The 15,453-nt window shown below is 40.8% G+C and overlaps 1 protein-coding gene across 4 annotated transcripts in view; it reads right to left on the minus strand.

Annotated features, from left to right (window-relative positions):
- Positions 1-15,453, minus strand: part of IMPG1 (interphotoreceptor matrix proteoglycan 1) — a 138,711-nt gene that overhangs the window by 95,625 nt on the left and 27,633 nt on the right. For 3 of the 4 annotated variants that reach the window (XM_066253894.1, XM_066253901.1, XM_066253916.1), the window contains exons 2-6: positions 14,811-15,044; positions 7,529-7,695; positions 7,232-7,260; positions 1,468-1,532; positions 828-907 (exon numbers count right to left, since the gene is read on the minus strand). In XM_066253894.1, the coding sequence (XP_066109991.1) occupies positions 828-907; positions 1,468-1,532; positions 7,232-7,260; positions 7,529-7,695; positions 14,811-15,044 (575 nt within the window). The remainder of the gene's footprint in view (positions 1-827; positions 908-1,467; positions 1,533-7,231; positions 7,261-7,528; positions 7,696-14,810; positions 15,045-15,453) is intronic. The other variant, XM_066253907.1, reaches the window with a different exon arrangement.

Here is a 15,453-nt window from a genome sequence, read left to right on the forward strand (position 1 = left end):
TAATAGATTCATTCATTCATTCATTCTAAAGCTTGGTGGGCACCTGCTATATATATAATGTTCTGTTAGGTACCAGGGGAAAAAAAAAGAGCCTCTGCCTTCCTGGAGTTTATAATTAAGTTGCTTCTTGCACTTCCTCCCACCTTAGTCTTAGTTTTCAATTTATTTTTATCCCCTTAGTCCATAGGAAGTTTAGTACTCCAGCCTGCTGGGAATTACCAGTGTTGCATGGAAGAACCTATTCAAGACAAACTTATGCCAAGAGGAAGAGGGGGATGCTTGCCAAGGTGAATTTCCTTCTCCCTTAGCTTTTATTGATCAGAAGTAGAACAGAGGTAACAGAATTATAAGGGAGGGAGGCTAGGTGATAAGGGGAAAGAATGACTAATGGCCATTTTGCTGACATGGAGAAAGGGCTAATTTGGGTCAGTACATTCCTTTTTCTTTGCTAATTAACAAGCACAAAGGAAGGGGCAATCTAGAATCGCTAGGCTAACTTTCCAAAGCCCGTTCACATGCATTCCTTTGTGTCTGAACAAAGGTCACTCACTCACACGGTTTCCTGATGTTTGCATCCAAGAGACATCCATTCAGGGCTTTTAACTAAAGATCCCTAATCCAAGTCATAGAGGGTTCAGGTTAAATGGGTGATTCCCTACAGGAAGAAGTGAGAATACTGAATAGAACAAAGTTACTGACTCTTCATTGGACTGATATAAATGCAGCACTAATAATATTTGAATGGCCAGTCCATCTACTTTCTCACTCTATTTTACTAATAAATAAAAAAAGACATGTGAGGATCTAGATGGACTTTCAGAACTTACTATTGTAGGCATCTTGGTGTCATTGAGGAATGTGTTGCCCGAAGTGAGAGGGAAGGGCCCGAGTGAGACATTGGAAACATCTGTGGAAATTTAAAAAATAACAGGCACAAAAATGAGATCACGGGAGTTTACATTAGAACAAGGTCAAAATTTCATATGCTTTTTCTGTCATTCTGGAATTTAAAGATGTCAGATGCATTCTGAGCTACTTTTTATTTTAAGATCACATAAATATGCTCGTGAGCAAATACTGTTGCTCCCAATGAAAGTGTTCATTCTTCCTTTTTGAGACCGAAGTTTGGTCCTCTCTTAGGTATGTTACAGTTAAGTGGTTTTGCTTAATGAGATATGTTTAATTTTTCTTTTAGTGGCTCTATAAAGGATGCATAAACAGAGAATTTATCTTCAATTTGTTTGTTTGAAAATATAGGTAATGATTGCCTTCAAGTGGTAGGATAATGGGCAATTTGGTTTTACCTTTATTTTTTCCTAGATTTTCTAAGGTTGGAAATACAAGTTGGTTTCGAGAAAGTCCATTATAGAGTTTTCAACTTCAATTAAGGATTGCTTTTTAAATAACATGCTTTCCTGATTACTTGAATTACGGTTCAGAAGCAGATGAAGTGAGATTTAAGCTTACCTGTTGAAAACACAGGGCTTTTCCCAGGCTCTCTCAACATCTCCTCTGTGGATATTTCATCTTTTCTATTAGCAAAGTAGAAAAGAAAGTAGTGGTGAAAAGGAGCTTGATAAAGGGAAATGAATTTAAATTTGCATATATTAAAGACTTAAAAATTAGAGAAAATTATACTTTAAAATTGGTTTGCCTATTTTTTTTCATTATAGAAGTAATGTTCTAATATATTTTTATTGAGGAAAAACTTAAACCCCCCAAAATGGTTATGTTTGACTCCAGGGCTTTTTGTGGTCCTGAAGAAATAGTAGCAAAGATGGTTTTGGGGGTCTGATGTCTAATAGTTCTGTGTGCTTCAACTGTACCCTTGACATCAAAGATAATCAATGACCTGATCTATGACTAAAATATTCTTGCTAAAATCTCAGGCTCTCACGCATGAAAATTCAGAGGTCATTATGTTTATCCAATAAAGTAACTCTTGCAGTTATAGTAATGAAAGCGAGATAGATTTCTGGATAATGCAAGTGTATTAAATCTCTGTTCTTAACATAACCATTGCCTGCAATGGTGACTATCCAGGAAGTTGTGGGTAGGTTCACAATGCCATGGAGTGGCAATGTGGAATATATTCTAAGGGCAGACCCAAGGTCATAGTTATAGAGTCGATTGCATAAAATGTTGGCCCATTCCAGCAAACTTTATTTAAAAAGGAATGGCAGTAGTGATAGCTTTTCAAACTCACTGTAAACTTATTATCATAAACTATTAGGTTTTAAAGGATTGTGTTTGTGTTTGTATAATATAGTCATGGCTGACTAATATATTTGATCCAATGTTCTATGGCTTATGGTGATGAAAGACCAAAGAGAATGACGAGGTGCTCCGTTTCTCAATTCATATGGATTGGCCATAGCCAATGGTACATATTTCTACCACACTCAATTCTGCTAAAGTGCTAATAAGGCTAATGTACAAAACACATCTATCAGCCTGGCATAAGCTCTAACCAATCAGAGCAGATGTCAGTTGTAAACATGAATGACTATATTGATGCACGAAGCCTAAATTAAACTCAGACTTTAAAGTGAAATTTGGAATTAGCTATTCTTGTTTGTTTTTGCTGGTATTGTGCTATGTGTTTAATAGTTTATATAGAGGTAGTATTTAGTAAACTTTCATTATATCAACATTATAGCATTTGAAATTTAGACACATTTCTTTCTTTTTGGACAAGAGTGTGGTGGTTACCAAGGGTGGTGGGGGAGGGAGGACATGGGAGGGAGGGAGGGAGAGAGTTAGGGGGAGGGGGAGGGGCACAGAGAACTAGATAGAGGGTGACGGAGGACAATCTGACTTTGGGCAAGGGGTTTGCAACATAATTTGATGACAAAATAACCTAGACATGTTTTCTTTGAATATATGTACCCTGATTTATTAATGTCATCCCATTACCATTAATAAAAATTTATTTAAAAAAAAATTAAAAAAATATTTTATTTATTTATTTTATATATAGAAAGAGTGGGGGGGGGAGGAGCAGGAAGCATCAACTGCCTTATGTGCCTTGATCAGACAAACTCAGGGTTTTGAACTCGTGACCTCAGCATTAAAGGTCAATGCTTTATCCACTGTACCACCACAGGGCAGGCCTAAATTTTATACACTTTTGTTTATAGTAAGGTCACCTACCTTCTGTTATAACTTCAGTTTACACCGTTGTAAAAAAGAAAAAAAAAACAAGAAAGGTAGTTATTAAAATGCAGGCTATAACATTAGTTACATGGCAACAGCCGATTTGTGGAGGTGTGATTCTGCCAGTACACTGGCAATCTGGACTGTCTCTGAGGAGCTACAACTTGGGAAGCTAGGTAGATGGGTTCTTCCACTGGCTTTTATTTTAAAGTCATTTGAAACTGGCAGATTGATGAGCTAGTCAGGTGAGAAAATTTTCTGTTTTGTCTTCCTGGAAAGATTTTAAGTAAAAGAGCTTCTTCTTTTCATTTCCTTTTCTCTATTAAACAACAACAACTTGGTAATCATAAATAATATAAAATGTTTGTCTCTTGTTCTTTCTTTCTCCCTAGCAATGCTGGCAGACACACAAGTATACTGCTGCCCCAAATTAGGAGATATTTCAAAATGAATATGAAGCGATAAAATATCCCCTAATTTCTGTGAGCAGTATAGATAGAATGATGCTATTTCTTTCTCTGTCTGGCTTCTGGCTTGAATAATTGTTTCCTGTAATTTTTAATTTTTTAAAATCAAGTCTTGGTACATTCTGTTGAATTTTTTTTTTATTATGAATGTCTCTGCTTTCTTTTTCATTTTCTCTTTGGAAAATATAGGAGTCATTAAGTATTATCCTATATTTAAATCAGAGGACCTCTGTGTCTTATGATCAAAGTTAGTACTCTATCTAATATTAATGTTTTCCTAAGTCACCTTATTTCTTCCGGCAATAACTCTTAAACATTCATAAAAGTGTAGCAATATAGATGTATTGAGGACTATTATGTATCGTAAATATCTGAGGACTTTGCTGAGTTCTGTAGCAGTCGGTAGAGAAATATAAAATAGTTCCTGCCCTGGAGGTGTCTATACTCTCACAGGGAAAAAGAGTAAAGAAAGAAGATGTTAAATAAGAATGCAAGTGACAAATAGAACACAAAATTCAAAGCAGGAGAGATTACCGCAGACCCAGATAGGCCATGAAAACATCACAGGGACTTCCCTTGCAACTTGAAAGGACAGTAAGACTTGGAGAATGGAGTGGAGAAGGCAGGTTGTTTCAGGCCAGGTAAGAAGGTGTGGGCTCAGAGCCTGGGATAAGTAGGGCGTGCTCTGTGTGCCCCAAGGAAGTGACATGGTGGCAGCAGTGAGATCATGGGTAACGAAAAGCAAAGTTGGAAAGGTCAGGGGCTGAAGCAGTGGTGGAATTCAGCCGGTTCGCACTGGTTCAACAGAACCAACACCTAATGTGTAGAGTTTGGTGAACCGGTTGTTAAAATGGCACTTGTAATCAGGGTTCTCTCTAAGGGAAATTACAAATTTACATTCCTTACTCTTTTTTAATGTTTATCTATGCAACAGTGTATTCTAAGTGTCTGTAGTTATGTTCATTCTGTCCATAGGTGAAAAAAATTACAAGTGAGGATGCAACTCAAGAAGCAATATGGAGCCTGGTCAGGTGTTGGTGCAGTGGATAGAGTGTTGAACTGGGATGCAGAGGACCCAGCTTCAAAACCCCGAGGTTGCCGGCTTGAGCTCGGGCTCATTCGGCTTGAGTGCAGGGTTGCTGCCTTGAGCGTGGGATCATAGACATAACCCCATGGTTGCCAGCTTAAGCCCAAAGGTTGCTGGCTTGAAGCCCACGGTCGCTAGCTTGAGTCCAGTCCAAAGTCACTGGCTTGAGCAAGAGGTCATTCACTCTGCTGTAGCCGCCTCCCCCCCCCCTTCAAGGCACATACGAGAAAGCAATCAATGAACTATAAGGAGCCGCAACAAAGAATTGCTGCTTCTCATCTCTCTCCTTTCCTGTCTGTCTGTCCCTATCTGTCCCTTTCTCTGTCACAAAAAACAACAAACAAAAAGCAATACGGAAATATCTTAACAGTTTTATTGTTTTTTTTGGTCAAGTATTATTTAATATTTTTTTCATTAATATTTTAAAACTCTTCCTTATGATCTAATTTTGTGTACCACTTCTATTGTTCTTATTCAAGTATTAAATGCATGAAATAATAAAATACCTTTTAGTGTATTTTTTTATACTTAAAACATTACCTTTTTTATACTTAGAGCAGAAAACAGGTTATTAAATTATTTGAATACCACCATTGGGCTGAAGGGCCTTGGTTGGTTAGTTTGGACTCTGCCTCAGCCAAAATCCTGGCAGCAAATAGATGGCTCACTCGAACTTTGAACAAAGTGTAACAAAGGAATTACTTACTCAGTCATGGGGACAGTCTAAGGCAACCCCACGTGAGAGTGCAGAACCCAGGGTGGCCAGAGTGGGTGCTCGTAGCACTCCTTGGCCGGGAGCAGTCACTACAAACAAGCGACAGAAAAGGCTCTGCAGGGAGGGCTGCCTGACAGGGACTTAGCTGAAGTGAAAGGAGACCAGTAGCCCTCAAACACTTTGCAAGTCGAGGATGAGGGAAAATGATCAATTTGCTCACCTCATTCCATTCTCTTTCCCTCCTGAAAGTCTGCTCCCCATTGGCTGACCCTACCCTGAAGTCAGGAAGCATAAAACGCCAGGAATTTGGTCCCTGCTTAGACTTCTGCACAGGGTGGGTGAGGAAGTAAAGGGAGGGATATTGAGAAGGGCAGGAGGAAGATGTGGGAATCTTGTGAAAGCCACTGACCAGGGTTCCATGTAAGAAAAGAAATATTTTGCCCTGGCCAGATAGCTTGGTTGGTTAGAGCATCATCCCAAAGCGCCAAAGAAAAGGAATATTTCAGATTTATTAATCTTGCAGTAGTTAAAAAAGTTAAGGTGGGGAGGAGATTAGAGCCAGCAATATCTTATAGGGAGATCAGATTTGACATTTCCACAGTGTAAATTAATAATGTCCTGGACCAGATACTTAGCAAAGGGAACAGAAATAAAGGAATAAATGAGAAAAGCATTATAAAGAATTGCCAGTAATTCATGCAGCCAAATTTGTGTCTCTCTTTGTAGTATTATTTCTTTAGATTTAGACTTCTAAATGTTATAAAAATGTATGTAATTTGTGAGGTGAGAAATTGGAAATAACACCTCTCTTCTTTTATCATTTTATCTAATGTACTTCCCCCCTACTTTTTTATATTTTGATTTTCTTATTTGATATTCAGATCTTGTGGAGGATATAGCTCAGTGCTTCAGTAATTTAGTTTGAGAAATACTAACACTTTACAGAATACTAGACAAGAATTCAAAATTCAGGTTGCTTGTTGATGGTATTAAATAAACTGCTCATAAAAATTAGGGGATATTTCGCCCTGGCCGGTTGGCTCAGCGGTAGAGCATCGGCCTGGTGTGCGGGGGACCCGGGTTCGATTCCCGGCCAGGGCATACAGGAGAAGCGCCCATTTGCTTCTCCACCCCCCTCCTTCCTCTCTGTCTCTCTCTTCCCCTCCCGCAGCCAAGGCTCCACTGGAGCAAAGATGGCCCGGGCGCTGGGGATGGCTCCTTGGCCTCTGCCCCAGGTGCTAGAGTGGCTCTGGTCGCGGCGGAGTGACGCCCCGGAGGGGCAGAGCATTGCCCCCTGGTGGGCAGAGCGTCGCCCCTGTTGGGCGTGCTGGGTGGATCCCGGTCGGGCGCATGCGGGAGTCTGTCGAACTGTCTCTCCCCGTTTCCAGCTTCAGAAAAATACAAAAAAAAAAAAAATTAGGAGATATTTCAAAATGAATATGAAGTGATAAAATATCCCCTGCTTTTTGTGAGCAGTGTAGTTTCCTGATGAAACTAATAATTTATTATAAATTCTAGGAATTATGATATTTTAATTGATCTATACCTTTTAAGTGAAAATATACACAGATACTTATCATATACTTTGATAATATAGTGCAAACATATATCTCAATCTATAAGGTCTAAACATTTTCCTTTTATAGATTACTGATATTTAGCACAAAATACATACAAATTATCAGAATAACCTACACAGATCTCAGTGGCTGACATAATATCATAAAGGTACAATAGCTGAGTTTCAATCCATTATGTTATCTTTCAAAAGTCAAGAGCACGCAGCACTCTATTTTGAGTACTTACCTATCAGGGAAGTTACTCTGTTTTATTCTCTGCAGAAATAGAAAAGTAATTTTACCAAGAGATAATGTCAACTGAAGAGCTAATGTCTATTTTCATTTCCTTTTTTCTTTAACTTCACTTCAACCATCATGTACAATGTTATTTTGCAAGGACTAAATTTCTGTCATCCTGATCAGATACTTCCAGGCACTTCTTCAACCAACCCTCAGGATGTGAAAGCCACGTCTAAAGGCGGCTGGGGCTGGAGGTCTGGGAGCTACTTGGGCAGTGTTCCAAACACACAGAGTTTAAGCTCACCTGCTGGAGAAGATCCACGTGCTCCTGGGAGCTGCTGAAATTTTTTCCAATGTCAAAGAGGCAGAAAGTCTCCTGTTGGCAGGTGCTGACCCAGTCCTGGTATTCCCCTGTGTCGGGGATGCGATCCAGAAAGATCCGATAGGCTTCCCACACTGCTTCCTGACACACTGCAATGCAGCGCCATTAGGAAGAGATCCCCTTCTCCCAACCCAAGCACCATCTTCTGACATAGAAGGCTCTTTCATGCCTTATGCTGACACACTAATGTATAGCTCATAGAAATCAACTCACTTAAAGACTAGCTATTGAGCATCTATATGTGCTATGGAGAAAAAGAAAAGAAAGAAGATAGGAAATATGAGAGAGAGAGTGTGTGTGTGTATAAGTGTAAGTAAGACTGCAATTTAAAATAGGGTGGTTGAAGAAAGCCTCATTATAAAGGTGACTTTTGAGCATTTGGGGAAATGGCTGCAGGCATTGAAGGAACAGCAAGGAGGTCAGTGTGGCCAAAGCAAGGTTGAGAGTAACAGAGGATGAAGACAGAAGGATGAGGAGAAAGAAACACAGATAGTGTAGGGCCTTGTAGACTAGTCTTCAAACTGGGCATAGGTACTGGCTATATTTGAAGATTTTCTAAGGGAGAAACAGGCACACAAACAGTATAAATAGAATGAGCTTCTAGGTCTCCATTTTCCTATCATTATTTCCTAATATTGGTCTGCCTAAGGTGTGATGGTGAAACTTTATAAGAACCGCCCACTTTTGCAGTGCTGGTCAACCTGGTCCCTCCTGCCCACTGGTGGGCGTTCCAGCAACCAAACTGGGGTGGGGGGTGGGGGGATGGAGGGTGTGTGTGTGTGTGGGGGGGGGGACCAGGTTGACCAGCACTGCAAAAGTGGGCGGTTTTTATAAAAAGGTTCGCCATCCCGGACCTAAGGACACACCTCTCCTTCACCTTCTCTTTGCTCATCATTCCTCCCTTATTCAATCATCTCTCATCTTATTGTGGCACAGTGCCCGAGGTCACCACACAAAGGGATGATTTGAAACAATAGCCTTGAGGTTAAGAAAGCAAGTGAGTTTAGAAAGGGTAGATTTTTGCCACTAGGGTGGTTTCTGACTTGAACACATCAGGAGTCCTAGAGGAGTTGATATACGACAGATCATTAAAAATAATGACAATAGCTTATGATATGATTGTTAGCATATAATGCCAAGGGAACTTGCAGAATAGGGCTATTACTATAACAAAATTTCCTCTGTTCCCAGTACTTATTTATGTAGTAAGTTTTCTCAGCATTTGAGTGAAACTAGGTGCAAGAAAAGGGATAAAATTGATGCTAAATCCTGTCTTATAATAGCAACACATAACGTGAATAATAAGTAATGGTACTTGAACTAATAGAGGAACAACAGCAAAGCGACCCTGTCTATCCAGAGGCAGAAGCCAATTCAGCTGAAGCTTGAGTCCTTCATTTAAACGAACCTCTTTCAAAGCATGGTTCCTAATTTTGTATTTATAAACATTAGTACCCACAAAACCTGCATCTGATCCTATAGCTATCTGTTGATGATGAATTAATTTTTTTGTGAAATTTCTAACTACTTGTTTTTAACAAATTATATATTAAAAGTAATTATAAATGCAGCAGAATCTAGAAGAAATTGTGCACATAAAGAAATAGAGAAATAAAAAATATAATTTCAACTTACATACATATTTTTGTTACTGAGCCATATTTTAGAGCAACCAAAAACAGACTTTCAAGCTCAAAATAAATTCCATTAAGATAAGACTCTGAGGTAGAAAGTGGAACGGGGACGTGGGTGTACGGAGGAAAGGAACCAGGCGACATTTCCAGCGGTTAAGAAGAGTGTCTTCATGTGCTCGTTCAGAGTATTTGATGGAAAGTATTGAGTGGCTGTGGGAGATTCCACTGGATACAAATGGACACTTAAATTCTTGTTTTAGATCCTGGCCAGTTGGCTCAGCGGTAGAGCGTCGGCCTGGCGTGCGGGGGACCCGGGTTCAATTCCCGGCCAGGGCACATAGGAGAAGCGCCCATTTGCTTCTCTACCCCCCCCTCCTTCCTCTCTGTCTCTCTCTTCCCCTCCCGCAGCCAAGGCTCCACTGGAGCAAAGATGGCCCGGGCGCTGGGGGTGGCTCCTTGGCCTCTGCCCCAGGCGCTAGAGTGGCTCTGGTCGCGGCAGAGCGACGCCCTGGAGGGGCAGAGCATCGCCCCCTGGTGGGCAGAGTGTCACCCCTGGTGGGCGTGCTGGGTGGATCCTGGTTGGGCACATGCGGGAGTCTGTCTGACTGTCTCTCCCCGTTTCCAGTTTCAGAAAAATACAAAAAAAAAAAAATAAAAAAATTCTTGTTTTATTTTCAATATCGATATTGACAATTTACCAAAAGTTACTCTTATCCAACTGTTGAAGCTTAAGATAAAAGCTTTAGATGTCAGCCGAAAAGCATGCAAAGGTGTGCACAGTTTAAAAAATTAATTTAGGGGACTAAGTGAAAAAAGTCAGATGACTTCTATTATTAGCAAGTATAATGTGTTGATTTCTTTTTGACCTGAGGAAAGGGGAGCAAGTGGAAGCTTTGAGGCAGAAGGCAACATCATTTGGTTTTCTAAAGAAACGGACTGTTGTGCTGAGAAAGAAGTTGTAGGGAGGAACGAGGTTGGAGAAAACCAGGGTAGAGACTCTTACTCCTGGCCTCCATTCTCCCTCGCTCCCCACTTCTTCTATGCCTGCATTTCTTTTAGCTTTCTGTTTTAAGAGGCAAAGAGAATTCCAGACCAACAGATGCTCAGTTCATTTAGCAGCAGCAACCTGACCAGGACCCACAAAGCTAGAAGTGGGTGCAGTCCCCACTACTTCAATATGCATTGAGTTTTCCACATTTGGGGAAGTAACAGGGGTCAGAACACCTGGAGACCAATATGAGAATCTCTCACTGGAGAACCCATGTTTCTGAACATGATCTCTCTCCTGCCCAGCAAGGATCAGAGAGTTTTCATGCCTTTTCTGATACCAATTATCATGAAGTCTTTTGATCTTTATCTCCAGTCAAGAGTCTACATACCACGCAAGAACGAAACAACTTTTTTTCAAACTCTAAAACTTGTGGGTTCAGTCCAAGCAAATCAGCTGCCCTTGCCATCCTTCTCACCTGCATACTCTATGCTCTCTTAGGGGAAGTTACTTGGCCCTTCCATCTTTCCCCAGTGCACCTGCTAGTTTAGCTCAAGAACCTACTTACGTGCCAGATATACAGCAGTACATAAAATAAGCCAGCCCTGGCGCTGGCCGGTTGGCTCAGTGGTAGAGCGTCGGCCTGGCGTGCAGAAGTCCCAGGTTCGATTCTCGGCCAGGGCACACAGGAGAGGCGCCCATCTGCTTCTCCACCCCTCCCCCTCTCCTTCCTCTCTGTCTCTCTCTTCCCCTTCTGCAGCCAAGGCTCCATTGGAGCAAAGATGGCGCGGGCGCTGGGGATGGCTCCTTGGCCTCTGCCCCAGGCGCTAGAGTGGCTCTGGTTGCAACAGAGTGACGCCCCGGAGGGGCAGAGCATCGCCCCCTGGTGGGCAGAGCGTCGCCCCCTGGTGGGTGTGCCGGGTGGATCCCGGTCGGGCGCTTGCGGGAGTCTGTCTGACTGTCTCTCCCCGTTTCTAGTTTCAGAAAAATACAAAAAAACAAACAAAAAAACCCACAAAAAATAAGCCAGCCCTGCCTTTGAGTGCTAGGTGTCGGTGACTTTCACTAAGAATAGCCATGTGTGAAACATATGGGAGGACATACTGTGATAATCCTCCTGTTTACTAGTTCAATGCACTTTCACCTGTGTTGCTTTTGGCCTCAGGTTGTCTTCCTTTGATTTCAGTCCAATTTAAGGCTTGCTTTTGGTGCCTGCTTCCTCTTAACTCTACTCCTTTGCCTTCTGCCCTTTTTTCCACCTCAGGGACACAGAACGCCCCCGTAAAAACCTTCTTTTTCACAAAGACTTTAAGAGAACTTTCTCCCCAAAGCACAGATACCTGAAGCGGCTTGAAAAATTTTCTCCCTGGAGCTTTGTAGTTTATAGGGATTAAAATGATAGGATGAAACAGGAACTATACTGCTCACAAAAATTAGGGGATATTTTATTGCTTCACTACTCTTTGAGGGGCAAGTTTTTTTGTCACTCTTCTGATATCATTTTCTTGGCCTCCTGGAAGTGTAACACAAACCAGGAAGCATAGACTCCTTTGATGCAGAGGACAAGAGCAACTTCCCATAGCCTGTTGGGAAAGCCTCTTGTACTTACCGAGAGAGCATCAAAAGAACCCTTGAAACATGAGGCCTCCAAAGATCTTAGGGGTGGGAGGAGAGTAAAACTTCTGAAAGCTGGATTTTCCTACTCCCTTGATTTATCTGTCCAGCACCATCCTTCTCTGAATTTACTGGGAAGGATTGCCTCAGGGATTCTGAGAAATCCAGAGCCTGTCTTCCAGTCTTCCCACTGTTGCTAGCCACTGCCTGGAATCTGACCACAGAGCCTGAGCTCTTCTACTGAATGGCATCACCTAGGCTATTGGAAGATGTAGAAAGAATACATGCCCTGGAGGCCAGACATGCTCTAGGACAGTTCTTCATATTTGGAAGGTTTCAATTAAACCAACAGCATGTGAAAATGTCCACCACAGGGTTGGGCGCACATTAGATGGAGCAACAACGTACAGCTGTGGGAGTCAGAATGCTGGGTTCTCACTGCTCTACCACCAACAGTGGCCCTGACTGAGCATGTCCCCTCATTTTTCTTACCTGCATAATGGGGGTATTAGCTTGAGGTTCTTCAGACAAGTGTTTCTAAAATGTAAATGTGCAAATGGATTACCTGGGATGTTATTAAAATGCAGATGCTGAAAGTAGGTCTGGTGTGGGATCTGAGAATCTCCATTTCTAACAAGTGACTTGGTTGGTGACAGGTGATGTGGCTGGCCTGTGGACTCCATCTTTAACTTTTTCTAAGTCACACATTAATGTGAAGGAAAATTTCTAGGAGAGAGATCAGGGAAGGGAGGAAGGGAGACAGAGGGAGAGACATGGGGGCAAATGGTTTGAAGAGAGGCAGTCACAAAGGAAGGAGTTCACCTGGGTCAGAACACAGGCTCCCCTGGGGACACTAGCAGAAACAAACTTATCTCTTGTGTTCATGCTTTGGGATGAGCATGTTTATGATTCTGCCATGAGGCTCAGAACATTTTCTCTTTTGTTGCTTTAAGCATTGGGAAAAGAAAAAGATCAATAGTCCATTTGATTTGGGGAATACAGGAGATTACTCCCCTAAGTCTAAAGAACGTCAACAGGTAATTTTGTAAAAGCAGATATGAGAACAATTGAGTGGGTTACTCTGTCAAAGAAATGCTGCTTTGTAACTGGGTTTTATTTCTACTTTCTTTATGAACTGAATCTGTTCAACTTAAGAAACCCATGTTGATGAATAGTAAAAATTTCATATCACCCAGGGGCAGCCGTAAAGATAATGGACTGTCATTGCCTCGGGGAGAAAAACAGTGGTTTAATTCATCCAGGGAAGTAAGAATCAAAGAGGCAAAACTCATCAAAAATAAAGAGCTAATAATAAAAGTCAGAGCTAAAAGTTTGGTTGCAGTAACAGTTTTCTGCAAATACTTGTGATGAATCCTATTTGTGAATGTCATAAAGAATTAGAACTTGCATAAAAATATTTAGCAATACTTGTATTCATATTCAATGCGGTACTCATAGTAGATGTTTATACTTCCACCCATGAACAAATAAAATGGAATTTACCCATGTTGTTATTGGATCAATTTGTAGGCACCTTCCAAATGAACTATTTATACATGTCACTGTATTTTCTTTGTATTCCCAATGACTTTTTTTCTCCTTTGTTAACCAACAAGCATTTAATGAGAACCATTATGCCGAGGTGCTGTGCTAGGATCTCAGCATATAATATGGCGCACTTGATTTTTATAGTTGGAGTCTTCCTTCTGATCCAGTACTTGTCATTTCTCTGCGGGTGTGGCTTCTGTCAGAAAGCACATATCTCTTTACTTCTACTCTTTACATGTACATAAAATGAGACATATAAGGAACATAAAGCTTGACATTTTTGATACTATTAGTTAATTGTGCCTCCAAAACCCAAAAAGAACTCCCCAGATTAGTTCAACCCTTGCACATATTACAAGTGTAAATACTCAAGAACTTTTTGGGATGTTAGTATCCTTAAATGCTTTTCAGTTGTCATAATGTGCAATACATCGCAGGCTAGAACTGAACCAGCTTGTTCTAATAAGTGGGTCTGGAATAGGTCAGGGTGACTGGGCTTTTGGAAATGAAAGCAATCATCTAATAGGATCAAGATAGAAATCACTAAACCTCCTCAACTTTCACATGTAAGATGAGTTGAGCTTAGGCTTCGGCTAGGCAAGATACTGTGCATCATTTGGAGTTACCTGGGGAATTAAATAGCAGCTACTAAAGATTCTTTTTATCCTTTAAAGAAGAACCCATGGAAATGTGTTCATCCATGGTTAGTGAATGCCAAAGACAGCCACCAATGGCTGTGATATAACTGAACTCCATAATGACTTCCAGGGATGCTGTAAGAGGTCTGGGATGCTGTTTTGAGGTAAAAACTGCACCTAACTCTGCTGAAATTCACAGTAATTATGTTGTATATCTCACTAACACTCCTGCACCTGCATGGTGTCTTGGTAAACCCTGGTAATTCGTGACTTCTCTGCACTTGGATGTGCTTCCAGGTTTCCAAGCTAGAAGTTTTTACTGAATCAGCAATTAACAACTTAAACTTATCAAGGAGGGAGAGAGTGTCTGGAGTGTCACGTTGCTTTTGAAAAATAAAATCTTAAGTCATAAATCAACTTGCTCACATTCGTGATGTTGCAATTATAATGTGCTTCTTACTGCATAATAATATTAAAATTCAATATTGGACTTTGGCAAAAGTAAAGGAGGTAAAACTCAGATGCCAAGGCTGTCCTGGTAACTTGTTAAATGCCCTAACGGTTCTGTTTTGCATAGGGCATTATTATAAAACATAAGAGTAGAGACCTAGCATTGTTTTGAATGTTTATTATTCATTAACCTCAGATTAGTTGGCTCTTTTTTTACAGTTTCTGTGATTAAATGAGAGACTGGAAGTTTGGGGCTGAACACGACCTATAGATGAACAAGAGGGAAGGTATAAAAAGAATGACAGCTAAACAGGTGTTACCTTTGTCCTTACCTCTCAATCTATAATAAGCTTGAAGACTGGCTAAAATCTGTTTCATGGATTCCTGTGGACAGATTTTAACCCCAGCTGGGAAAAACGCTGATCTTTTTGTTCGATGCTTTGCCAGATCAAATATTCGTCTCATGGTTGACATTTTGTACATTTTTGCATTAGTTTCAGCTGTTTTGATTCTTGGGGCATTTTCTGTGTCTTTGGTTTCAGAATGGTACATTTTAATGGAGAGGTCTGTAAAAGAAAGATTGATTTCCTAGTGAATATATACAATTTAGGTGATATATGGGAAACAATACATGAATGGAATAAACTAAAAATTATAATCTTCTGGTGTATGAAAATTCTACTTTGGTGCCACTGCTAAAAGTGATATTCCAATGACAAGGCACTTTCAGAAATAAAGGAATAGGATGAGCTGATCAAGTATTAATAAAAAAAAAAATCTCAAATCATCCTGCCTTTAGGAACTGCCAAATAGTGAAACCATTTCCCACATATCTCTCTAAAAATCACTCCCCATTTAGCACTCAAGCCTCCCAAGAGATGCCTCTTGTGATAGACATTATAATTCAAGTGGGGAATGATACAGCACTGTGGTACCGGGAGGTGGCCTCTTGATGATGAAGCGGAGGTGCTGGGA

The sequence above is a fragment of the Saccopteryx bilineata genome, chromosome 1 (assembly GCF_036850765.1).
Source record: "Saccopteryx bilineata isolate mSacBil1 chromosome 1, mSacBil1_pri_phased_curated, whole genome shotgun sequence".
Lineage (NCBI taxonomy): Eukaryota > Metazoa > Chordata > Mammalia > Chiroptera > Emballonuridae > Saccopteryx > Saccopteryx bilineata.